We start from the raw sequence: 26,754 nt of genomic DNA on the forward strand, positions 1-26,754 counted from the left end.
TAAAATATTTTAATAATTTGAACTTATTAGCTTACATAAGAGAAGCAGAAAATTCAAAGGTGTTTTATTTAGGCAAGATGGAGATTTTTATTCTCCCTTTTAAATTCAACTTTATACTTCAGTTGTATTTCAATAACGTTAGGCAAGAAGTTAAGCTTGTGTCCTTCTGCCCTTTCCGAAACTCATCTATTACTTGCTAACAAGGATTCCGAATTACTTGAGCCAATTTCTGAGACACGCATATAGTTACGAGGCTCCTTTTTTTGTCCATCAATTACATAAAAGCAGCCAAGGAAACCACCTCTTCTCCTCCCATATCCTTGGCGTTAACTTCTAAGACTCAGTCTGAGCATTACTGTTTTGCAGCACTGTGCCGGGGGTCGTGTCAAACAGGAGCTGGTGAGGGTAGGGCTTACTTTGGTAGGTCGATATGAGGAGCTCTTTGTGCAACGGGGTAAAACAAATGGGAGAACCAGCACGAGTCTACCTGGTCAAATAATCACCCTCTGCTCTCCCCATATGAAACGTAAGCCCACATAAACGGGCTCTGATGGGGAATGCTGCTGTTTTCCCAAGCCAAAGCAAAACCCTCCTTCCCTTCCTGCTTTAGGGAAGTAGGTCACGGTAAAATCTGCCTCCCCCAATCTCCTGTCCTTGATCACAAGGTAAGATAAATTATATTCTCACATTAATGGGGGAAATTGTGGTGTGAAAAGGCAATCCAAAAGCTCAGTGTCTGGAGAGCAGCTGACAGCACGATCCACCATCAAAAGTGCTTTGCCACCCGCTTCCCCAGGCTGCTCGTGCCCTGCTCTCCGCTGGTGGACCGAGCTCAGTAGCTGGATCTGATGCTGAAGAAACGCAGTCACCCTTCGGCGGTGGGCAGCCCACTGCGGGCTGCTTCAGCGCACCAGGAAAACAAACCGAAAATCACGGAGGAGGAGGAAGCAGCAAAGAAACCGGGCAGTACGAATTCCCTGCTGAGCAGGAAAGGTTGCCTCTGTTATCTCTAGCTCCAGCTTCTTTTCTTTGCATTGCTTTTCTTCCTTCCAAGATTGTAACACTGCAGTACGCAGGCTGCGCCCACCAAATTACCGTGCCACACAAAAGCACGTGCAGCACATCCAGTCCGTGATGAACGCACACTCACGTGCATGTTGCTCATCTGTTACTAAATGAGAATTTACGTTCGCCTTGTACTTCTATGCCAGCTGGCCATGGGAGGCCTGATAACACGTGGCCCAGTGTGACGCCTGCCAGCCAGGGTTCATACAGCATCACGTGCCACAATAACCCTGAAGGGTTATTAACCGATTTCTCCTCTTGTCATAACTCTGGGTGTTTTCCTCTGCTCTTTCCAGACAGTTCTCCTCGGTTCTTCGATGTAGGCAACGGTTTGCAGCGTGCCAGCAGGGCCTTGCCTCGGTTGGCCCTTGTGTTTCCAAGCGGGTCCTGGGAGCGCTGGAGCTGGATTTACTGCGCCGTTGAACCACCACGTAGCCCGGGGGTTTGAAGGAGCGTACGGGCGAGCTTTGCAATGCCACAAGGCTGGGGTGCGGGGAGTGACTCGTGCCACGGCTCCTCTTATTTGGGTGTCTTTTTTTGGGGGGGTCCAAAATAAAGGCATGAATCAAACAAAAGGCTTCATTAAGCAAAAAGCAATCCCTTTTGCATACTTGAGGTGAGTGCTGCAGGAAGAGGCAAAGGAGTTGAAAGAAGTCAACCCTTGTTTAAAGGAGTGGCCAGATGGGGAAAACAATGTCTGTTTTGCCTGGGCAGGCTCAGGGTCTTATTCTTCTGCCTTGTCTGCAGGCAGCCTGCCCATCAAAATTATCTCCTGTGCTGAGTGCAGAGAGGACGAGCCAACAGCTTATTAAGGAGTCTCTGTTATTTCTGCTGAGAAAGGTGGCTTTTATTTTCCTGAAGGGTTATTAACTGAATTCTCCTCTTGTCATAATTCTGGGTGTTTTCCTCTGCTCTTTCCAGACAGTTCTCCTTGGTTCTTCGATGTAGGCAACGGTTTAGAGGGGTTTACTGATAATCTCATTAAACTGGGGGAGGAAGGAATAAAAATAATGTAGAAATAGGATTTCTTTGGGAGACACGATCACCAGAGCATGATGCGGGGCAAACTTGACTCTCCAGTTCAGAGACTTCCAGTTTCTGATACGGTGTTGAAATCTTTACAGCACCCTGGGCTGTCACTCGCACAAATAGTCCCGTGACTGGAGTTAGAGCCCAGAGACAAGTAAATACTGTTGCTTCACCTCAGCGTGGTCTGGGTTGGGGAGGGCAGCATGGGTGGTGGTTGGCAATAGGAGTGTCTTGCTGGATTCCCCTGCCTCCTCTCCATCTCTGATGGGGCCATGCTTTTCTGCGGTCTGGCCCAAGAGCAGCACAGGTGGCCCGGTTGCCTTGTCATCCTGGAGCTGCTGGCATGGGTGACAAGTGACAGCGTGGAAGCCATGCGCTGGTAATCATCGCAGGACCCATTGGTGCAAAGTGCCATTTTCCAGCAGGCAGTGAACGGAGATTTCTTTCTTTTTCCTTTTCTTACTAAAGTGTTTCTCAGGCAGAGTTGACTTTCAAAGGCAGGGGAATAAATTACATGTCAATTCTAAACTTCAGAAATCAAACCATATTTGGGAAAATATGGGGACTACTTGCTGCAGTGAGTTAAGATACCACGGTACCTGGCTCAGCATTCTTGAATAGGCTTCAGTGGAATTATGAACCTGCAACATATACCATTTCCTGTGCAAGTAAGTAAATAAACAAAGCAAAAAGAAATCAACAATGAAAGTACTCAATGTGAAGGTATGTGAGATGGAAGGAAGGAAAATTGTCCTCTATCACTTTGCTTCAGTAATATCTTACACAGTCTTAGCTGCATTCCTAACAGTTCTTAAGAGAGCGATTTGGGATCCCGGAGAAGGAGATCAGCATTTTCCTGAATGACCTCCATTTAAGCTGCCTTAGGTGAGCTAGAGACGTTTTCTTCTGGGAATACAGCCAGTATACATAGAGAATTAGAATCTGCAGCAAAGGTGCTGCAAGATACTGCAAAGGAAGAAGATCTGAATGGACTATGAGTACGCGTGCCATCAGTCTCCAGCTTCAAAGTGTAACATGATGCAGAGAATTATCTGGGAGTAATAATCCATAAAAATCTTCACATGGTATTTATTTTGTGAAGTCAGGCAATAAAAGATCCCACACCATAAAAACTCAACGGTTCCTGTCGCTTGTTGAGCATCTTGGCGGACGTCGGGAGACCTGTGCCCACTTGGAACTGAAATGCCTTCTCCTACAAGAGCTGACGCCATGCAGCCACTCTGTGCTCGATCACACAGGGTTACATTTCCGCCCCGGGGTTTTATGGGACATGCAGCGCTGCCCAGTCTTCACAAACGGCTTTTTTGGGAGGACGACTCTGTAACAGTACAGAAGTTATCTTCTAACCGCAAACACAAAATCCTGTAATTAAACCTTTGTTACCCACAGCAGAGTGCTCATCATGTATACAAAGCAAACATTTTGGCAAGTTTATTATGTTACTCGAGACTAAGAGGGAATTAATGGCATTGCAAAAGTACAGCAAGCTGCTGCTGCACTGCTGCTGGATATTTTCACTGGCAACAAGATTTTATATTCCTCTTCATCTTGGAAAAAAATGCAACAGATTTAGTAAACGTTTTCACTGTCAAAGGCAACACAGTGCAAAACACCATATCAAAGGCCAGAGGGATATTTTGGCCTTAAAAATGTATTACACTTTGCTGTACATTAAAAATAATTTAGTTGTAATTTTTTACTTAACATTACTAAACATTAGGAGGTAACTAATTATGATAATCCAACTAGTAAACTGCGTAAGTCATCAAATCTAGAGTTTTTGCACTGAAAGACTCCTGATACGCAATTTCATTTGCATTGAGCGCAGTCCTTCACCGCTGGGAAGGACAACTGCTTGCAGAACGTCACCTTGCTCATTAAACAGCAAGCCAAAGATGTCTCATGCGGCATTTCTGGGAGAGGAAACTTCTATTTTTCAAGTCTATTTTGTTGTTGTTCTTTGACTGTAATTCAAACTATGTTAGTTTATGTGCATGAGTCATGAACAAAGGGTGAATTTTTACATTTTATTTCCCTGTTAGATGTTATACACCAACAATATATATTGCAGCTGCCTGAGCAAAATGGATGAGCCTGAGTCAGTCATATTGCTTCTCAGCTGGAAAAGTACGACGACGTCCTTAGGAAAGCTGGTCAGATCTGAAAGGCTTTTCTGGTGGTATCGAGTGTGAAACATAAATCACTGTTCCTACAGAAAAGAAAAATATATTTCTATTTGCATCTTTCCGCTGTCACAAACGAGCCATTTGACCAAAGAAGAATACACGGGCTCCAAAACTGTTTTCTGCCTAGCTGTTGACAAGACAGCTATAGCAAGACCTACTTGCATGACCCTTTGACTTAGAATGAAGAGATCTGGGTACAGACTGACGCCGTGAGAAAATAACAATTCCCCTAGCCGTCAGATCAGAGGTCCAGGTAGCCAAGTGTCTTCTCTTGCACAAAGGCCAGGGCCATTGGCAGTGGTAGGAGAATATGAAGACGACAAGTCCACCAGTCACACTGCCTCCCAAAGCCTTTCACAATCTCCCAGGCCAAGGCCCTGTCTTCCATGTTGAGTGGCACTTGATGGATTTTGTCTTCCACTGATTTGTCTAGCTGCTTTTTGAAGTCATCTAAACCTTTGGTGTCTACAGTCCCCTGTGGCAATCAGTTCCAGTGTAATTATGCATTGCGTGAAAAGAAGAACATAATGTTACTGCTTCTCTGAAGCATATTTTGTGATACTTAAATTCCTCCATAATTATGGCAGAATTGGTCCAGATGCTAAGTGTGTTTCACATAGGCCTGAGCAGCCTGTGGGGCCGCAGCCCCATTCCCTTGGAGGTCAGGTGAAGGCTGCTCACGGGCTCACAGGGATCCACGAAGCCGGCTGCCACCGCTCAGGGCAGTCATTCGCACCCAGTCCGCGCTAAAACCAAAAGTGAGTCGAGCCAGCGGAAACCCTAACGCACCAACACCTGGACCACGTCGCAGTCAACGGCAAAGTGGAGGCTGATGTCCACCCCACGCTTCCCGCCTCAGTGTGCTCCCAAATTCAGATCCCAAATGCTGCATGAGGAGTAGGGCTGCGCTCCGTGAAGAACTGGTCCTCCCCTCACCTCCTCTCCTTGACATGTCGGGGCTTGTTCTCCTTGAGATTGTGCAGGTCTTGCCACGATGTGTCCGCCTTTTGTCTCTGTTATTCCTGAGCATCTGTCTATGAAAACAGGAGACAGTCCACGAGATTTGTACTCTTCCCCATACAGCTGCACAGGTCACAGTCCAGGAATTCAGTCATGATTCAACACAGTTTTAATCATTTTAAACAGGGAGAGAATTGTAAGGAGACAGACCGTACCTTTAAATACATTTCCTGAAAACACTCTGCTCTTTGCATGGAATGGCAATAACTAGAGAATACAAATTTGGTCTTTTTTAATGTATTTTTATGTAATATATTCCTTTAATACAGAAACCGTTTTTTTTTTCAAGATTGCTACAAAAGGTAATAGCATATCTTAAAATTACACTTTACGCTAATTAGTTATTTATTAAAGAAAGGGTGTTTTGGAGAGAGAGGGAGTTAGGATGTTTTTTATTGTACCTGAAAAATGTACCTATTTCTACTGTAGGTCCAAGAGTATGATTTGAATACCAAAAAAAAAAAATCACTTGAGATTAAGGACTGTTCATGCTCGCTTATGGGGAAGCAACGTGAAAGTTGTTTGCACAACCAACCTTCGGGCAATTGAGCCCAAGGTTGCATGTCCTATAATTAAGTTACTCTTTCTGTTGTGGATCTGTTTAACAGAGAGCTGTCTTGGCGCTTCTGATTTCAGCGGGTATGCCCACACTGCCTTTTGTGACCTGCGTAAAGGAGAAAACCCTGGGACAACTGGCAGAAACCCGTTTGAGTCGGGACCACTGACAGCTACTGGGATGGGCTGGAGCATGTCCGTCCAGCGGCTGCATCAGGCTGATTTCAGCAGCAATGCAGGCTGACTGGCTTTATCCAAAGGCCTTGACATATAATATAAAACTTGGTTTTCCTCCTCCTATTTTTGACAATGAAAGACAACCTGTCTGAAAACCATTATCGGTGTCTTGGATATTGACATGTTCCAACGCCCTCTTTCTTTATTCATTACAAAATGCAATTGTCATTACCAAGGGAGTTTCCTCCCTACCTCCTTAGAGGAGACAAGATTTCAAAACTGCAAATGCAGGTGTTAGGAAATCCTAGGTTTCCTAAAGTCTCCCTACATTTTTCCAAAAAGACTGTTAATGTGACAAGAGAAACAAAAACACAGATATATACATACATAAACCTAGGGAGCGCAGTGCTAAGGCAGTACTTCGCACATACATATGTACACAAAGTGAAATGTTTGTCTTAGCAGTGGGGCATTTAGTTTCAAAGAAATTAGCTAACGGGGTTTGTTGTCAGCGTCTTTAACTCAGGAGGAGGTCTTATAATACATGCAGAGGGATTTTGGTCAGTCAGCAGCAATGATTTCTCTTGTCAGTCTCGTTACACAGGTGAAGGTGAAGAGCCTAGGAGACTTCATGAGCAGGAGTCCCAAACTGGTGCGGGAGACTCAGGCCGATGAGCATGAGAATTTTATATAAAGGTAGTAAAGTACAGAGATGCTATATGTTACTATTTTTTTAATGAGAATAACTGAGATTATGTAGAGAGTGATATGTGAAGCTGACACCGCAGTGAAGTTCACAGTTTTTCCCAGCATTTCAGTTTGGACTCCAGCTGAAGGCTTTTCAGTTCTTACTTTTTAACTAAATGCGTATTGTCCATTGCTACTAATACTATCCTCCTAATGAGAATGATGATTTCACATAAAGGAAAACCAGTTGCAAGCAGATAAATTCACGTAGGAAAGCAACTGTGAATGCATTGATGAGCTTCCAACTGCAGTTCAGTTTCCTTACTGCTCGCCTGCTTGCAAACATTGTCCGACCAAGGTTGCTCACAGAAGGAACTGAGGAATTTTTATTCATGGTCACGCATAAACGTGCGTATTTGTGCCTCGTTAAATGTAACCTAAGCCCAGAAACTGGACCACTCGGCTCAGCTAGGCAAACACGCAGCTCAAGCAACACATTTTAATGGAGTACTCACTAGCAGCTATTCATGAATACTTCCGTGGTCCAAACAGCTTTGATAGAAAGAGTGTCAGGCGAGCCCAGTGAAACACATCAACGGAATCAGGATGTTAGTGCACAATTTATAAACGTAAGCAGAGAAAACCATAGCAAATAGAAGTTTCCAGCAACAACAGAAGTTCAGCAAAGTTTAGCAAAGATCCTGTTTCGATACAAATGTCATTAAAAGCAGAAAACGCAGGAAATACATAAGGCAAAAGTTTTATTTTCCAAAGTGTACGTCCTTCACATAATTTAAGTAATCCATTGCCATTGCAATCCTGATTGCTACAAAGTTGAAGGTAAACTTTTTGACTGCACCTATTGCACACTTTCTCCGCAGCTGTACAATAAAACCCTTCTCCTGTATCAAGAGATTCTTCACTGTGATTAGCTGGTTGTTTGCATCGTTCTATTTTATAATCTGTGGCATATCACTCCAAGCTTGCGATTTCTTTTTGGCCAGTTCCATCCACGACGGCTGATCCGCAGCAGCATTACCGGCTTTCTTAAAGTGGCTTATTTCCTCTTTATCCACCAGTGCTGGTGATGGAGCTGCTGTGAACAAAACACATGGACATTTCATGTTTGCTTGCTGTGCAGCTATACACCCTAGCTCTTTCATTAAAAACTTCCCTGCCTTGCCCTACAGCAGAAAACCTTTACATTTCACATGGAAGCTTCTTCTGCAGTATGTTATTGAGGCAATAACCATTCCATGCTCAAAAGAATACGGTGTTTTTCTCATGAGTAATATCTTTTGGTCCCTAAACTTACCAAAACCAACATGATGATCTGGATTCCTTGCCATGCCCTGTGTTCAACACCCAGGCCAAACAAAAGAGTCTTTTCATTAGCAAGACCATTCATTTGCGAATTCCTCCTCTACCCAGCCCCCAGCTCACAGGAATTTTATTACCTTCCAAACTTCTGCCCTTCTTTCAAATTTGAATTTACCAAAGAGATTCAAAGTTATCGTGGGAGGACTGATGGGCAGACAGTTTGTGATCACATCGTTCCAGCTTGCTGAGGAAACCACATTAAAATTGAACACTATTGAAAATAATTTTGCATGCATTTTATGTTTTACACTGGGACAGTGCATTTGGGACCCTGTCCGGTGAAATGGCCAAGCACTCTTGATTCACGTTTCTTTCAAGACAAGTTTTGACTACTCTGTAATTGAAGTGGTCAAAAGAATATGCCACCAAATAAAAACCCAGACGTGAGTGCTGAGAAAATGGTTTGCCCTTGCTGATGTGGGGCTGGGGAAGAAATTACGATCTAGCCCCTACTCCTTTTCCAGCATACTCAAGCAGGATGTCTTCTGACAAGGTTGTGAGATAACAGCCTACATTTTAAGCATTTTATTTCCTACCAGGGACATAATGTGACAGTGAATTGGTTCTCAGCAGCGGCTCCTTCACTTCAGACTTTGTCTCTTTCCTCTGTTCTTCAGAAGTGGTTTTAGGTACCACGTGTGAAGGTTGGCTCCATTGCTGCTTCACTGACCCCTAGGCACAGAGAAGGATAAAATCCAAGCAATGCAGAGAGAATGAGACCAGTTTGGAAGAACAAGAGCAAAGGGAGTGAATGTGGTGCCTGCCACGGTCCAAAGACCACGCGCACTCATCACACATTGGTCCCAATCCTCTCACTTGACCCGATACCTGTTCAGAAAGCTCCAGGGGTTTCATGTTAGCATCCACGATACTCAACGTTACAAATTAAAACTATCCCTCTGTATCTCTTATTCATAATGGTATCTATGAGTAGGTTATTATAGTCTTCAATGCAAAATGTATTTCAAGCCCTTTGCACACCTCTACTAAGATATATAGGATTTGGAAACAGCCTTGTTCTCTCATGTTTCCCTTCCACCTCCAAAATTTTTTGGGTTAGGGCACTGTATTTTTGGACGGTTGACGGTAAATGGATTTTCCATAAAAAAAGAAATCGAACACACCCTCCCATGGGTTTTCTTGCCAGTAGCAAAAACTACTTTGAAGTGATAGTGCCTGGTGCCATGTGGGAGAAGGAGAAAGTGGGAGTAGTACAGTGGCACCGAGCCCCACATGCTGCAGTCAGGAGCATCTTGGCATGTTTCTCTGTTAGCTGATATAGGGAAATAAAATGCATGGCATGAATCTTAGGGAACATTGCCAGCTAAAATCTGGAGTTTCCTATTCTGATACAGAAACTGAATTTTGGGATCATTTAAACCCTCGGTGTTTTAAGTGCTATGACAATGCTGAGCATTATTGCATTTCATAGTCTTGCCTAGGCATTTTATTAGGTATTATTTCTTGTTAATCTAACCACTGCTATTTTTCATCATCTAGAGATCTTCTCTTATTCCAGGATATAATACAGCTATCTTGGTTTCTAACAGTACCATCTGAAGTAAGAAAGTAGGCCATTTGCACTGGGAATGCTATACTGGTACAGGGGACACATGCTTCTGCATCAGTGCAGGGTTCTTGCTGTGCATGAGGCGATACAGGCAGCACTCACACGCTGCTGCCTCCGTGAGCTAGCCCAGCACCAGGGAAGCCTCGTTAGTGTTCTGGATTAATGCCAAGCACTTCTGCTGGCACAGCTTTGTCATCTGGGAAGATCACTTGCTACAGGTATCACCCTCTTTTGCATGGGATGTTTGAAGAGGCAGCGTCAGCCCATATTCCATGGCACCACATGGGCATCCGAGTTATCCATACACAGAGAACCAGAATTTGTATCTTGGCACTGTCTGCAAGTGCAGAAGTTATTTTTATCCTATTTCACTTCTCAAGGCTCTAAAAATTGTTACCTAGGAGCTTCTGGGACCGAGCTGTTCATTCAGTGTTAAATCAGTCAGGAGATATAGGAGGTTCAATGAAATGTTGTGCTTAGAAGGATAGTTAAAGAGAATGTATTCCCTCTGTATTGAGAGAGACCTGAGACTGTACACTTTAGCACCTCATTTGGGGTATTTTAGCGTGCAATACACACATTAGATGTGATAAGTATGTATTGGGCACCCAAGAAATCTTACACACCTCGCATAGTTCCAGGATTTCTTGGAGATATAAAATTACTTACCTGAACAATCAGAGAACTCTGAATCTGTAACACATTTCCAAGAGCAGTGTCTTTGTTACTTATGATTATACTCATTAAGTATCTATAATCATTACGCAATGACTGGTAATATAGCAGTAGATCCAAAGAATACTACAGGAAGGTGATACAAAAGCATCACAAATTTGTACCGCAAGTACCTCTGTTCGTTCCTTCTCTTTATTCTGTTTCTCTGTATCTGACTTAACATCTGGAGCTACAAGTTTTTCTCTGTCGAGTTCCTGCTCCTGCTGCATGCCCCTCTGCTTCTGTCTCGCTATGGAAATCCAGGCTGGCTCTGCGGGACTGTCGGGATCTCTTCCAGAGTCTCCAGCAGCCACGGGGGAAGGCACGCTTCTCTCTGTTGACAGATTATTTATGTACATGGTTATTTGAAAGAGAGTTGTAATTAGCTTGCACTTGCTCAATACGCTGATTGGTCTCAGGACGTGTGGCCAGCCTGGGTAAACAGGAATTCTCTCGTTAGGTCTCCAGAGAGCAATCTTCCTGTGCTCAGTGTTTTAAGTTACCATTCTACTGGTGAAAAACACTTCGCAACTTTGTTCAGCTACAGTCACGGTGTCACTGCCCTCACGTGAGGGAGATGCAGAAACATGAATCAAGCTTCATTAATCTACCTATCTTCCAAGGTCTCCCCTTCCGCCCCCTCCTCCCATCTGCTTCGTGTCCTCTTAGAGACAAGCAGCAGCCGATTCAAAGCTGGACAGAGCTGGACAGTGGTGTGGCAAAGGCAACCCCCTCCCCGCTGCGGCTGCCCTCGGCTCCCACTCTTCCCGTGCCCACGCAACAGCAGCCGATGCCTTCGTCTGGCTCCTGCCTTCCTTCCACCCCTTTAGGAGCAGCCTCCCTCGCGCAGCCCCTTGGTGCCTGCACATGCTGTGGGTGACTGAGCACAACAGTCTGTGTCATCTGGTCACACAGAAATACTGCTAAAACCACAAGGTTAATTCACAGTCTTTTGATGTGAGGTTTACTTTGACTTATCCCTGCTGACGCTGACCGTGCTCTCCACTGGGGCCAGTCACTTTCATCGTGCTCTACCAGAACTGAGATTTCAGCAAGACAAGAAAAAAAAAAGTGCTTCCTAGAGTAAAGGGTCAAAAGTGCTACCCTACCGTCCTCACAACTGCTACCGAGGGACAAGCAGTATCCAGAGGTATGGGGAAGTGAAATACCCTCTATTCAAATATTCTGTGAAGGAAATCCTGTCTATACAGTGAGCAGAACTGGATCAAGAGAAGAGCCTCAGCTCCTCTGTTGGCTCCAGCCCCCAATTCACAGTTGAATTGATACGATGTCTGCTAATGCATCCGCCGTCACATTCCGTCCTTTGCTTGTAGGCCATGCCCTTGAACCCATTTACACCCATCTGCACCTTTTTAGGTCGTGAGCAATTTGGGCAGGACCTGTTAGTGCATTGCCCAGGTGCCGCTGCAGTTCCCAAAGCACTACTGTGATACACAGATTGACTGCCACTACTGAAGGTGATGGTGATGTCTAGTGTTCCTCAGAGGCGAGGATCCCTCAGTACATGAAGTAGCTTTTCACTTTAGTTACTTTCTATCCAAATTAGTCAACTCGTTTTCCTAGCATCCTGTAATTAATACCCATCCAACAGTTAAGCTAAATATTTGGAAGATGTTACCCCATTGAAGCCTCCCTGTGCCCTGCTGGACTCATCCTGTAAATCCATCCCACCAAACATACCCTTTCCCCCCGTGTACAGGCCTCTTCTCAGCCCAGAGAAGACGGCTTCTTCTCTGACTGTACAGCTACAGACACACCACCACACGCATCCTTTTTCACCACCTTTTTACCTCCTTCACTGTCTGTAATGTCTCAGTGCTCACAAACACCAACATCTTTACCCTGAAGGCCCTTTTCAATCCACCCACCAGCTTTCCCATGATACCAGGAACCTGGCTTCTGCCTTGACGCTGCTAGTGATGTACTTCTTAGTCTCTGTGATTCAAAATCACCCTTTGTGTTTTCTCCCATTTTCCCTGTCACGCCACAGGAGCTTTCCGTAAACACCGACTGAACCGCACGTTGTTCCTCCTCTGCTCCCACCACACAATCAATACCGACAAAATGACTGCTATGCCTAGGCTCTATTGTACATGTAATGTAATGCTACATGTAATGGTCTCATTGCTACCTGTGCTCCTGTTTCTCTGTCATCCTCACGGATTTAAGATTCATCTTTCTGTTATTTCGATGTGCATTGCCTAGCACAACAGGGTTCCCAGTCCCGCAGCGATATGTCTGGAGGCCGCTATTATAACACTGTTTTTCATAAGGAAGATGCTCTAACAAAGGCATCAAGCACTTTTGCTCTTCAGACAATTCTCCCCGATGAGATGCCAGAAATCCTAGTCATGCCAATTAGAAGGCAGCCAAATTGGAGCCAAGTATCATCACTTTAGAGATGGTATCAGAATGCTCCTGTGATAGTAGGGAACAAAAGCTCTTTATGATAATCTTTAAAGATTTTGTATGTATCTGTATGGGCCTGACTTAGGACAGCATAGTATCACCTACAGAGGATCAAGAGCTGATCTGCTTCTGGCAGGGGCTTTCTTGTTTCTTTAAGCAATTACGTTCTGCCCTTGTTCCTGTGAGAGTCTTTGCTGCAGAAAGCCAGGCAGGCAGGCAAGGCAGGGGAAATGCCTTCTCTCCAGCAAAAAAAAGTCAGATGCAACCCATGAAGGATTTGTTACCTCATCTGTCAGCCAGAATTACTCTAAGGGGTAGAAGAGGCGTACTCACTATTTATCTTTCCCATTGCTCAGAGGTCATTTACATCCTCCCACCTACAACTAGAGAAGGTTTCTTGGCAGTGTATGTGCACCATTGTTCCAGCCAGAAGGATGAAAGGTGGTGAAGTAATCCATGAGATGATAGTACGGTGAAGTGAGTTGGCAGTTTAAGGTGATCTGAGACTCTTCTATGAAGCTCTTGGTATTCTGAGGGGCACCAAGAGGCCAAAAGCAAATAGCTGCTGCCCGAGAAAGCAAGACAAGTGATGCTTGCACATCTTCTTCCTCAGTTCAGTGAATGTCTGATCACCTTGAACAAGCCCTCCCTATCTTATCTCATCTGGTCATGAGGTAGTCGGTGAGCTTTTACGGTTCACCACGTGGCAAAGCACAGCACTTAAGGAACCGGATAGCCAGAGTGGAACCAAAAGTACTCAAAAGCACAATCTAATTCCTGTTTCTGCTGCACGTCACGTGCAGAGCAGCTAGCACAACAGTTCTCAGCTGGTAAATGCCACTTTTAGGGTGATAACGTAGTACAAAATGCAAGCAGTGGCATCCTCCATCAGAAGCTGTGCAAGTTTGACAGGCCACAGCTGACACAAACGCCCCATGTTTCACTTCTCCTCCGGTGAAGCAGGGCTGGGCCGTTTGCTTCCGCATTACACTCAGGAGATTTTCTTAATAAAACTAAAATCTGAATCATATTCTTCAATTCTTATTACAACATGTTATTTTAAAAAATATGCTATTCAACTCATTACTTAATAACTTAATAAGCTAATAAAGGATATTGCTGGCAGCGATTTGTCGCTCGTTCACTCACTTTTAACCTCGTGATTGCATCTTTCCCTGGTTTCCTTAGAGCTGGCTTGGCCTGAGGCTTTTTGAAAGATGAGCAAGCCCCTTCTTCCCTCGGGATAAGTCGCTGACTATAGGAAGATACCAAGTCAGAACTTGTCAAGCCGCTCTGCACGTAATGTCACAACGTATTAAAACTAGCATTTAACGTAGGCTGCTGAGGTCTTCTGCTGCCACTTGAAACCACACCCAGGGGCTGCTGAAGCCCTCCCTTCACCTCTTTCCCACAGCCACCAAACACACATGGACAGTCACAAGACGAGCCACCCCATCTGTGTTCTTCACCATTTCTGCAACTTCCAGGCTGACCGCCGAAGATAAGCCCTGAAGCCAAGTGAACCAAAGCCACCTGCTCAGTTCCCTCCTGCAGATCAGAATCACCTGAGCTCTTCTCCGCTGGGTCTGACAGCGGCAGGGCTGGCTACCTCAGTGGTCCCTAAGGGGGGAAATTCCCCTGCTGCAGCCCCATTAAATGCAGGTATCTGTTTCCTTCAGTATCTTACTAAAGCAGCTTTTTTTTTTTCTCAGATTAAAGCTCTGATCTTATAGATGAAATTTCTCCTGCCTAAATATTGTAGAAATGAATGTGTAGAGTTGTCATTGATACTTGGATGTTATTCTTTAATGTGTGTCAGACTGGTTGTGTGAACAGTAAGATGAAGATAAAACATTAATCTTTATGTCCAAAAGGAGATCTGTGATTGACTTGTTATTGCGCATTGGTTTATACACACACATAGGAAGTGAAAGAGAAATACATACCTATTTCTGTCTATTGACAGACAGAGAGTGTATTCAACTGTATCTGGGGGTGTGTGTGCTGCTTATATGGATAACTACAACAAAGACATATTTAAACATTACCCTGAGATTTAGGGGTTGATTTTTTTTTTTTTTGGAGATGGCCTCAGATATTGTACCCATTTTCTTTAAATCTAAAGCCTTTGTGCGCACAAAATATAGCGGAGGCTTTTTATAACATTTAAATCTTGCACCTGAAAATGAACATCTTATGCCAGCAAGGACTGCAAAGAGTTGTTGCTCTTGCCATACGTCTGTGCAGGCGAAAGGTCAGAGGCAGAATATTAGAGCCTTTTGAAAGTCGTACCTCTAACAGCAAGCAAAGCTAACTTGTGGATTCCCTGCATATTTTAAAAGCAAACATACTCAAAACTAATCCAAACAACTTCACACAGGGAGATAACCCCCCCATATACAAGTGTCATTGTTTTATAACACTGCTTATGCATGCATATTTAATTCCACACTGTTGTATCTTTGCTCATTTATAAAACACCAGTTACTTTAAGAAGGGCTTTACAAATGCGTACGGCAGTTAGTGTATCCTGGCCTACATATTTCCCCTTGTTTATTAAAGCACTACATGCATTTGTGTCAGGGTACACACCCAATTCCTTAATTTCAGACAAAGCTATTCTGAAAGATTTGGCTAAGTATTTTTGACATTTCTTTCTTCTCTAAGCTGCTCTGCAAGGGATTTGACTTTTGGTTGGATCTATACCACCGATGCCAGGAGAGTCTTTTTGACACAAGAAACTGCTATGTTTGCATCAAAGTCTATTTCACTGCTGGAAAACAGCCATATTACAAAATAGCCTGACATTACTGAAAAAGCAACTTCTGGAAAGAAAAAAAAAGTTGGCTTTCTTTTCAGCTGTAGCCAGGACAGCATTAGAGCAATATCTTTTTTATGCAGAGAGAAACATTTTTCTTGTCATTTCAGAGCCTGCATTTGCCAGACAATACACACCAATTTCATTCACCGTTACATTCAGCGTCCCTCCCTGAGTTCCTTTTCTCTGTTAGAGCATGCCTCCCCACTACAGCTCGTCAGTCGCTGATTTTTATATATCCTAATATGCACATTCACACAGGTGTTGCTTACGGTTTTGCTCTTGTAATAACCTGTTAGCATGTGCTATTTGTTTCTGCCCTTTAGGGATTTATAGCAAAGCGTATCAGCCCCAAAAAACGCAGCTTAACCTTTTAATTCTTGCAAAGACTTGTGGCTTTAGCTCCAGAAACTTCAAAATTACGCCTTCTGGGCTGACTAATTTCACACAGCCATTAAAGAGCCACCTTGCAGCCCCACAGAGGCCAAGCAATCCCCAACTAGCTCTCCAGAAATGTCTGGAGAGCAGGAGCGCTGCTTTCACCCGGGGTGGTAAGCCAGCGTCCCACCAGCTCTCTCGTTGCCTTTGCTACCAGGAGGCTGAAAAGCTAAAAATTTAACTGAATGAATCAAATTGCTCCCGCTCACCCCATGACACAACAAACTGACTTTTTCGAGATGAGTGTGCATCAAAATGGAATTGCACCCCCTCACATCACCATTTCACAGCTTGTCTTCTTGTTCAGCGCAGGGATTTCCTAACATGCAGTGGGCAGAAACACCCTGACAGCATGAAGTGTCTCTCGACGGCAACCACAGCTTTTCAAAAGGGCTGATGAACTCAAGGACTAGGAGACGGCTGGGTGTCAGCATTAAGGGTGATTGGACAAAAAAAAAAAAGAAGTCGGTTTCCCAGCAGATCAGGAGGCCAGAGATGGCTGGTAAGCCACGCGATCCACGAAGGGCCGTGCTGATCGCTCTTGTCAGATTTCTGCTGCTTGTGGTTGCAAAGACACGCTCCCGACTCACTGGGCTGAGGAAAATGTTTCAAAGAGCTTAAAATGACGTTTGGGCAGAGGTACTGCCCCGCAAGCCCTCATTGCGTCCCGTGGCTCTCCTGCGTCTTGGAGAGGGGCATCGCTTCTGGGGTCACTGTGCAAATCCCCCCAACCAAGGCTGGTACGGTGCCAGGGCAACCAGAGGAAGCGGGCACACCGCGTTCACCCGTGACTTCAGGCGGCCAGCTCAGGCTGATGTGGTAACTTAGCACAAGGAGGTGCTTGGTCAGATGTCTACGGAGAAAGGTCTGCAGTAGGGTAGGAAGGACCTCGGGTCAATTTGGAGCAGACTGCTTTGTATTTAGAATTAAACTATTTCTGAGTCCTGGCATGCCCATGTATCAGAACCCACTACCAAGTGATTCAAAGCTGGAAATACATGGAAAACTGTAGCAGCTTTGCTTAAGGTGATACAGTAAGATTGGTGGGGCAGTAGATATGGAAGAAGACTAATTACCATCACAGACCAATCTGAACCACTGGGATAAACAACCCCAGGCCATACAGATTTGGTATAATACCAAATAGTGGAGAGGAACATGTCCGAAACAGGGCTCCTTGACCTGCAGCCCCAGATTCTAATTCCAGGTGTGTGCATCCCTGCCAGGGGGGCCGGGACACTGCGGGCTCTCACCCGCAGACCCTATTTTGCAGAGGACACTCCTAAGCCTGGGGGCAGAGAGTCTCCTTCACCTCAAGGCTGAGGAGCAGAGGAGAAGCCTGGAGGAGAAATGTGCTCCCCGGTTTCATTTCTTTCCCTTCTTCCTCCTCCAGCACATACCATCTCCCGCCCCGCTTCCACTGCAAGCACCCTGGGACTCAGCAAGAGGGAGAGGAAAAAAGGCTGTGTGCAGGAGCATTGGTACCTCTGCTGCTTTCCCCTGTCCCCTGCCAGACCAACCCTACCACGCTAGGTCTCCTTCTCGCTTGTTCCCGGTATGACCCTCCCTAAAATCTCAATCGACCAGAGATTTGGGCGTCACTACAAATAATCAACTACTCCTCAGGGCAGGGAAGAGGGCAAAATGCCTTTAAGGGACCATTGGGATTAAACAAAGGGAGAGCGCCCTGCCTGCCGGGTGCGGGGAGGCTCTGGCTGGACGGGCTGCGGGAGCCTCGTCTGGCCGTGGAGGCAATGAATCCCCTCCTTTATGGCCACTGGGAGAGCATAAAAGTGTAAACATGGCCAGAGCCCTGCAAAAACATCTGTGATGCTGCAGCAGATGACAACTGGAATCTGCTGTCACTCAGGGCATCAGCAGATTGCCTCTGGGGCCAGGAAGAGGCTTTTGTCACCCTACAGCGGCCTGCTGTGTCCTGAGGTCTTCTTTTGGCTTGGTGTTTTCCCACTCCAAAGCTCAGAGCCTGACCCCAACCAGAGAAGAGCAACCAGAGGGTGGGAGCTCTGCAATGGCACAAAGAAACCTTTTCATTTGCTTGGCCAGCATCTCCTCACATTCTTAACATCAAACCCATGACCAGACAGATTCAGGGCAGGGAAGAAGTTTTTCCCACGTACCAGAAAACCTAAAGATTCTTTTTCCCCCTCTTGGCTGTTCTCTGAAGTGAAGAGCAGAGGTCTCCTGCTAGAATTGCTTGAGCATGCTCCACCTAACTTGTTTACTGTTGTGGCAAAGACCTCAGCCAGTGGTGCCACTTCCAGACTTTTCTGTTCTCTGCCTGTAGCTCACAATATATTAGTCTCCAGAGGACTGATTTTTTTTAACTCTAACCCAATTATGTAGTACAGACAACAGGGTGAAATTTAACAATCTGCAGTAGACACAATCTTACGGTCTCTCCTGGCCTTAAACTCCAGGAAGCTGCAGGGTAGTTAATTTTGGTTTTTAAACAAGGAATGAGTAATGATAAAGGTGGATAAATGAATGGGTAAAGCTCACAGGAGACAATAAATAAATAAATGGCATGTTGAGCATGCCAGGCAGTTACTAGTATTTCTGCCTCAATGCTATGGTAAAAAAAGGTCTAGAGGTCTGAGTCACTCATCCCATGCAAGGCATTCCACTTAATACGTGCTCCTGGCTTTTGAATTGCCATACAGCAGCTCCAAATCATAGAATCATAGAATCATTGAGGTTGGAAAAGACCTCTAAGATCATCGAGTCCAACCGTCGACCCAACACCACCACCCACTAAACCATGTCCCTAAGTGCCTCATCTACTCGTCTTTTAAATACCTCCAGGGATGGGGACTCCACCACTTCCCTGGGCAGCCTCTTCCAATGTTTCACCACTCTTTCAGTAAAGACATTTTTCCTCACGTCCAATCTAAACCTCCCCTGGCGCAACTTGAGGCCATTTCCTCTCGTCCTATCGCTTGTTACTTGGGAGAAGAGACCGACACCCACCTCGCTACAACCTCCTTTCAGGTAGTTGTAGAGAGCGATGAGGTCTCCCCTCAGCCTCCTTTTCTCCAGACTAAACAACCCCAGTTCCCTCAGCCGCTCCTCAGAAGACTTGTTCTCCAGACCCCTCACCAGCCTCGTTGCCCTTCTCTGGACACGCTCCAGCACCTCAACGTCCTTCTTGTAGTGAGGGGCCCAAAACGGAACACAGTATTCGAGGTGCGGCCTCACCAGGGCCGAGTACAGGGGCACGATCACTTCCCTACTCCTGCTGGCCACACGATTTCTGATACAGGCCAGGATGCCATTGGCCTTCTTGGCCGCCTGGGCACACTGCCGGCTCATGTTCAGCCGGCTGTCAACCGGCTTAAGTGTAAATGGGGACACTTAGTGGCTTGGTATTTCTGTTTCACAATACTTGCTAATGCACTTTATTTTTTGAGTGTAACTGAACGTCCTTTAAACAATGCCCTGGAATGCAACAATGACAGGCAAAAACATCTTAACTCTGTCTGCTGCTTCTTCCCTGCTGTCCTTCTGATAATCTTTTCAGCAAGGGAGAATCAGGGAGCAACATCACTGAAGGCAGAGCCATCAGCTTGCACTCACCAGTGTTGTCATTGACACGACAGGGCTGCCTCACAAGGTCATTCCTTGTGAGTTAAAGTAACTTTATAAAGTATCGGGAGTCTTACCAGGCACTTTACAAGGATTTGACTTCTTCTCCAAGTCTCTATCTTCATTTCTGGATTCAGGAGAGTGAATAGCTTTGTCCTGCTTCTCCTTGTTTGCAGCAATATTTGGAACGGTTATGTTTTGCAAGGCTGGCTTTTTAGGCAATGGAGGTTTGCTACTAAGCTGTTCAGAGGACTTGGCTTTGGGTTTGATCTTCTCATTTAAAGAATCACCAATATTTGTATCGGCTGGTTTTTTGATCTGTGCCTTATCAACTTTTAGAAAGGAAGTAAATTCTTCATTTTCTAAATTAAACTCTGCACTGTATCTTTTAATCCCTTTTGATTCTGGTGACGAGTTGTCTCTATATTTCAAGGACAGTGAGGTGGATCTAAGTTTCACTTGAAAAGGACTTTTATCTTCACAGCTTGTCTGATTCTGAGATACCACCAGAGAATCGCTTGGCACTGGCACCGCATCGACAGCCGGAGAAATGCAGCCAGCCAAAATTTCTGTAGGTTGGCCTGTGTTCTCAGAGTCGGACTCTGGCAGCAAAGCCTGCTTTTTGTTGCTACTTTTTCCCTCCTCCAGATCTGATCCCTTCCGCAAGTCTTCTTTCCACTTCTCATTTCTCAAGGAGACCTTTGCTTTGGACAGGAAGAATCTAGTATTTAATGGGCTTTCCAACTCTGATCTTTCTGGGAAGTGTAGGCTTCTAGTCCTTGGTCTCTCCCGTGCAGAGGAGACAGAAAACTTTCTCCGGGCATTGAGTTCATTGGCTGCTTTTTCACCTTTCTTCCCCAAAAGTTCCTCCTTGTGGGCCAGTGACTGACTGTTCTCTTTACCAGAAGCGGGTGCCTCTTGTGCAGTCTTTGTTTTCTGTAGAGAGCAGGAAGCAGATGATCCCATCCCTGTTGAGGAAGCAGGATGTGAAACACGGAATGAGTCCGTGGGCTGGAAAGAACCTATGGAAAATTGCTTGCTGGACTCTGACAATAGAGCAACCTCTTTCTTTGCCTCTTTATTACAGGGCATTTCCACAGGTATCTGATCATCCTGTACATTTTCTTCTGACCCTTCCAAGCAAACAATAGTATTCTTACTAATTGAAATACCTTCTTCGGATGGTATTTTATTTCCTGAAAACACACTAGGAAGCTCCTTATTTTCTTGATTTAAAATATTGATTGACACATCACTCACATCCTCAGACAACAGAACCGGTGTTTCTGAGGAATCTTCTTGCTTTTGTACTTCTCTGTCCGGACCAGAGTAGGAAGACGTTGCGGAGTCTTTGCCTTCTAACAGCAATGAGGACCCAGACTTCACACACGTTGTTTCCAGTGTTGGTTGGCAGCCCTCTGGTTTATTCCCTGGTAGCAGGGCTTCCTGTGCAACAGCAGACTCAGAAGTGGGCTGAGTCATCACTGGTCTCAAAGCAGGAGGAAAGTCCTGAGGCATTCTGGGCTTCGGCCAGGAAGCCACATCCTGCGCTGCAGCTATGCCGCATGGCAGTTCTTGATTGCTGGGTTTGAATACAGCATCTGGCAAGTCTGTCTGCATCTCCTTTTCATCATCCTCCTCTTCTGGGGTACAGCTCAAATCAGTCAGAGATTCAGACTGGGTCCTCTGCAAGAAAGCAATTCAGAAAGCCCCATCACCATGTACAGGTTCACTTTTTTTCTTATTCATCATTACATTTACAACCGAGATCTTAAAAGAGGAAGGCAATACTTGCCTCCAATGCTGAGCTTGCTGTTTTCTTAACCTACATACTGGATGCTTTTTCATCTAAGCAGGTCCTGGAATAACATATTTAACCGATATAAAAGCAATCAGTGACGCTTCCTTCTGCACAACTACTGCTTTCATGCCTTTGTAGATGGAAGTTCATCAAAACAATGGCCGTTGGACCATCCTTGGCACTTGATTCCCCAGAGCATACTGGGTATGTTGTGTTGCTCTTAGGCAAAAAGCAGCACTTGAAAGAGAAAAATGTGTCCCTTTGTATTTTGCTACTCCATACTAGCATTAAAAATAAAACAACCCATTCTTCCTAAAGCATGACTCTGAAGAGGGAAGGGTACATAGAAGGAAGAACGAAAACCTAACAAGTCCATCCAGTTATGACACTCTATGCCAGCTGAGTATCTACCCCCATATGGCAGTCTTCCGTCTAATCCCACTGCCATAGAGCATTATAGCCTTGCCTCCTTTGTGTATGTCTTCTTTTTCTTTCAAGAATTAGACTACTTGATAAAAGTTCATAAATGCCTATGTAGTTATCTGTGAGGTCTTGTGATTAAGCTTCAGGTAAAGACTGGCTAAATATACAGGATTATTTGAAAGCACATTATTAAGCTGCTGAATATGCCTTTTCATATGGTGCCTGTATTAGCTCACTGATTCACTGTAGTTTGTTGGGTAAATATATATTTTGGATGTAGGCTCTAATTCTAAGAACACAAAACTTGCACTCTGAAGATACTTTTAGGGTTCTTCCAACTTCTTGTTTTGCAAGTGCAATTGCAAAGACAGAGCTGCAATGCCACCTGCATTCACAATCCATATACACAGGAACATAAAAGCAGAAGACATCAGTTAGCCAGAAGCAAGGTGCACAGGCAGAGTCGGGCAGGAAAATATTAAAAATTGCATTATCAGAAGATGTGAACGCTCTCCATGGAAAACCAGGAGGGCTCAGTCATCTGGCAGTTTATAGGCAGACTGGACAAAGCAATTGTATTTCGGTAACAATTTTACAATGGAAGAGGAGGTTTGATCAGTTATTGCTTTACATGCGTTTCTAAATAACTGGCCTCCTCATTGTGTTGCTCGCAGTGGTGCTCTACTGAGCCCAAAGATCACTCACAGATTTTAGAAAATACAGAATATCAGCTAAGTAATATTTAGAGACAGAGGGAATAATATTCCTGGTGTCAAGCAAGCCAATTTAAGGGCTTTAATGTATTTAAAACATTGAAAGAAACCACAAACAATAAAATGTAAATACTGTAGTAAGAGCTGCAAACTTCAGCTCTAAAAAGAGGAGAGAAAAGAAAAATTAAGCTATGCCCTTCATAAGATATGACAAAGAATCAGATAAATGGTGTTTTAAAAGGATAGCTTAAACAACTTCTTTTTAATAGTATACACTTTTTAGTAGGTTTTTTTAATAATATACACCTTTTTTTTCTATGGAGACTTATTTTAAGTCTCTGGTGCACATAAAGGGTTTACAAGTTTTGGGGCAGGGAGAGGGCTGAATTCAGAACAGTCCTAATGTACAGAATTTGGCTCCAATTAATAGGTCACAACTTATTCTTTCTGTACTTTTTGAAAATATAAGCCCAATTATATCTGGGAAGTTAAAACAGCTCCTCCATCAATAGTCTCTCAAAGACTCAAGATTTTACAGGATCTTTCAGACTAGGAAAAGTACACAAGTACACTTTCCAAAAAAGATTTTTTAAGTAAGAAATGAAGCAGTCAGACCCAACTTCTGCGTCACAAACAAGATACTGAATTGTATTGCACAGTAAATTTAAGAAGAAATTGTTACATAAACTGCTGCATCAAGAGTTAACAAGTAAACTCATAATATTTTTAATCTGTTCCTAGTGTCTACTCCAGATACGTAGCCTCATCAAATAACAGCGATTAAAACCCAATGAAGTATCCACCCCGCAACCTGACTTTTCTTATCATATCTGAGTTTGAAATACAAAGTCCAGTAAGAACTTCCTGGTTTTGTGTCAAAGGTGACACTGTTTATTTTCAGAAGTACCTGAGAAAATCTTCTCATTTTACTGGATCTCTGGTTCCGGGGTTTTATTAAAAGCTTGTGTTTAGCAGCAGAATTATCCAAGCAAGAGGAAAGCTCAGGTGGAGTGTCAAAAATGGCTGCAGGCGAGATGGTACTGTCAGATGTCTGAGGAGCTCCAGTTTTAGCACTTCCATGCCTGGGGAACAGCTGACCATCTGTAGAGCGAGATCTAGAAGAAGGACCCAATGTAACCTGGAAAAAAAAAAAAATCCCCAAATAGAGAATCAAACAAAGAAACAAAGACATGAAAATAACAATTCTACAAAGAAGGGGCCATGTTTATTGGCATTTTAAGGTTGCCTGTTTTTCCTTTTGACATCTCTTTAAAATACATTGCATTTCCTAATGTCACATGTGGAGTATTGGTGTTAGCAGTTCTGCATTTTTAGCTGCTTGAACATCATGGTATACTGTCCAGTGGGAAGGACCAAGTCACATTTAACTAGAAGACCTAAAGCACACAAATACATGGCCACCATGTTTTAGAAGACAGGTTTATGAAGAGTATGCAGTTATAGAACGTCAAGGGCCAGTTTCTTTTCTGCATCTGTCCTCCAGTATCTGTGTCTAGGCTCCTACCCACAGTTATGCTGGGCTGGAGCATCTCTAGCTTCCTATACTTCATCAGATCCCTTCCAACTCTACAATGCCCTCCTAAAGACAAAAGAATCAAACGTCAATGGTGTTAACACTTGTCAGCTTGCATTTTTTCCTCATATATTTATATCTGCAAAATAACTAGGGAGTTTACCTGAAATGTAACATCCCATTTATAGACTGTTCTGGGGAGGGGAATGATGGGCAATTCCTACTGGAGGCCAAAAACCCATCCAGAAACAACTCCTGAATGCTCCAAGGGGTGCAGTACTTTCATGAAGCTGGAATCCAGCTTGCCTGTGCGCTTCACCAAAAACTACTCTAGTCCCAGGGCTGATGCAAAAAGGAGACTGAAAAATTCATGCAAAATGACTCTAAAAAGGGTTCTTCCTTTCTCTCGGATTCAGTTTCTGCAAACAGGCAAAACGGTATTTCCAAACTATCTGTCATGGCATTAACATGACCTCTGACAACTCGTGACAGCGCTCCCTTCATAGGCTTGAAATTCCAGTTCATTTCATTAGAGGAGCTTTCCTCCTTTGCATGCTTTCTTCTGCGGGCTTTTGTCTTCTTTCTTCTTTTCTTCTTCTTTCTTCTTTCTCTGGAAGTGGTATTTTATTGAGGGGGTTGGATGGGAGAAGGGGAGAGCAGGACAGTGTTCGTTTTATTTAGGGAGGGAAAAAGCGTCAGTGTTTTCTGCAAGTAGAGTTCTGCATTATGCACTGCAGCCAAAAAATACTCTGTAGCGTAGTGAGGGCCTGCTACAGCTTCCTCAATGGCCAGGGGAAAACTCCCATTGATTTTAGCGGAGGCCAGATCCACAGCTTCCGATCGTAGCTCAGCCATGCTGAATAATGGATGCTCTCATTAATTTTCACTCCACAATATCTGCAGTCTAGTACTCAAACATGACTAATGTACAACAAACGATACGTGGCTGCATTATACATTAGTACCTAACAGTGAATACATTGACATTTCAGCTCCATGATAAAGACGCAGAACATATTCTCTTTCAAGGCGCGTCATTATTTGCCTGCCTTTCTTTTGGCTTCTGCTTTTCCTCGAGAACTTTGCATGTCTTCTCATTGGCAGTGCTCAGTGTTGGCCATTACGCTGGAAAATCAAGAATCTGGTTTGTTACTTCAATTTCAGCAGCCCAAGTGAATGCCAGCTCTGAGCCAGCTGCAGAAGTCGCCTGTCCCACGAAGCCTGGCTCTGGCAAAGCCTGTTAAAGGAGGGGACGGCTGGCAGATCCCTTTCCCCAAACCTCGTGTGCACACGGCTCAGCTGTCCTTCAGCTGGTCGCGCTGGGTGGCACAAGGCGTGGGCCCATGAGGGAGCCCCATCGCCAAAGCCAGGATGGGATGGTCGTGGGCCTTTTCTCCCTTCTTCGATCCAGGAAAGCTTCCAAGACACAGCAAGGTGTCACTGCTGCCCAAAACTTCAGGCTTGTGTTGTGCAAAAATCCTCAGCCCTGCGAGCTGATCTCCTCTGACTTCTAGAAGCAGGGCTAATCTGTCCGAAATGCCAGGTAGTAGCCACTGCGGTTTGGGAGGAAAGCCTTCAGACGGGGCTACTTTCTGGCTGCGCTCTGAAACTGGACTGGGATGAAGAGAGCTCTGAGCTAAATGATGGGGCATGTGGAAAAAGCTGAGCAACCGCGTAGTCACCACCGCATCTCAGGAGTCAGCGAGTGAGTCAGAGAGTGATGTTAATGCAACAACAGGAAGACATAAATCCTCCTTTAGCAAACATGCATCTGGACTGGACAAATTTACAGTGAGCCTATACCAGTTTTCAAGAAATACCTTCTTCACGTGTTCTGTTGTGTTTCTTTAAAAATATTAAAATTTCGCTGCATATAAGCAGTTTTTCAGCTTCATGTGGAATCTAACAAGTGTGGCTAGAAATCTTTGCTGAGCCCTGCTGCAGCTGGCCTTGAAATACATTTTGCGTAATTATCAAGGAACAGTCAGCTCAGGACTAGCTTCTCTATTTCCTTTCTGCAATTCCCCTCCACCCCTCCTCCTATTTCTAGAAAATGCTTTTCCCTTTACCCCCTGTGTTGTTTCCACCATGCCTCCAGCTGCGGACAACTAAAAGGGACTCTTCAGAGCCTTTCAAAACCTCCCTTTAATCAGCCAGAACGGCTGGCTGCTGATTGAAGAAAGCCATCTATTTGCCTGTACTCAAGTCCTGAAAACATCACTTCAGCAAAATTCACAGCTCGCGCTGGCTCACGTGGCCAGAATCCGACTGAAGGCTGAACCTCAGACTCCTAAGCAGCAGTGTCAGCCACTATCATCAGGCAAATACTTTCTGTATCAGTGCGAGGTAACCTTGTACCTAAAGCAAGGGGATGGGCAGATTTCAGAGGATCTAGATTTTGTTCACGGCTCCTCAGCAAGCTTCCTCTCTTATCCTGTGCATGTAACCCAAGCAGCCTTTACTGCAATTTCCCATCTTTAAAAAAAGGGATACTGTTTCAGTGTCTAAATCCAGTTGGTTGTGTTTGGAGATTAAATCACATCTGTAAAGTTCGCTAAAGGATATGAGCTATTCTAGAGGGCTTAATTAT

At 44.6% G+C, this 26,754-nt stretch overlaps 1 protein-coding gene across 6 annotated transcripts in view; it reads right to left on the reverse strand.

Annotated features, from left to right (window-relative positions):
- Positions 1–6,771: 6,771 nt before the first annotated feature.
- CRACDL (CRACD like) overlaps positions 6,772–26,754 on the reverse strand; it is a 66,727-nt gene continuing 46,744 nt past the window's right edge. For 5 of the 6 annotated variants that reach the window (XM_076359358.1, XM_076359340.1, XM_076359376.1 and 2 more), the window contains 5 exons: positions 23,538–23,768; positions 19,771–21,379; positions 10,539–10,738; positions 8,657–8,792; positions 6,772–7,836 (listed from right to left, as the gene is read on the reverse strand). In XM_076359358.1, the coding sequence (XP_076215473.1) occupies positions 7,691–7,836; positions 8,657–8,792; positions 10,539–10,738; positions 19,771–21,379; positions 23,538–23,768 (2,322 nt within the window). In that variant the 3' untranslated portion in view covers positions 6,772–7,690. The remainder of the gene's footprint in view (positions 7,837–8,656; positions 8,793–10,538; positions 10,739–19,770; positions 21,380–23,537; positions 23,769–26,754) is intronic. The other variant, XM_076359368.1, reaches the window with a different exon arrangement.

Source organism: Aptenodytes patagonicus, chromosome 1, assembly GCF_965638725.1.
Source record: "Aptenodytes patagonicus chromosome 1, bAptPat1.pri.cur, whole genome shotgun sequence".
Taxonomy (NCBI): domain Eukaryota; kingdom Metazoa; phylum Chordata; class Aves; order Sphenisciformes; family Spheniscidae; genus Aptenodytes; species Aptenodytes patagonicus.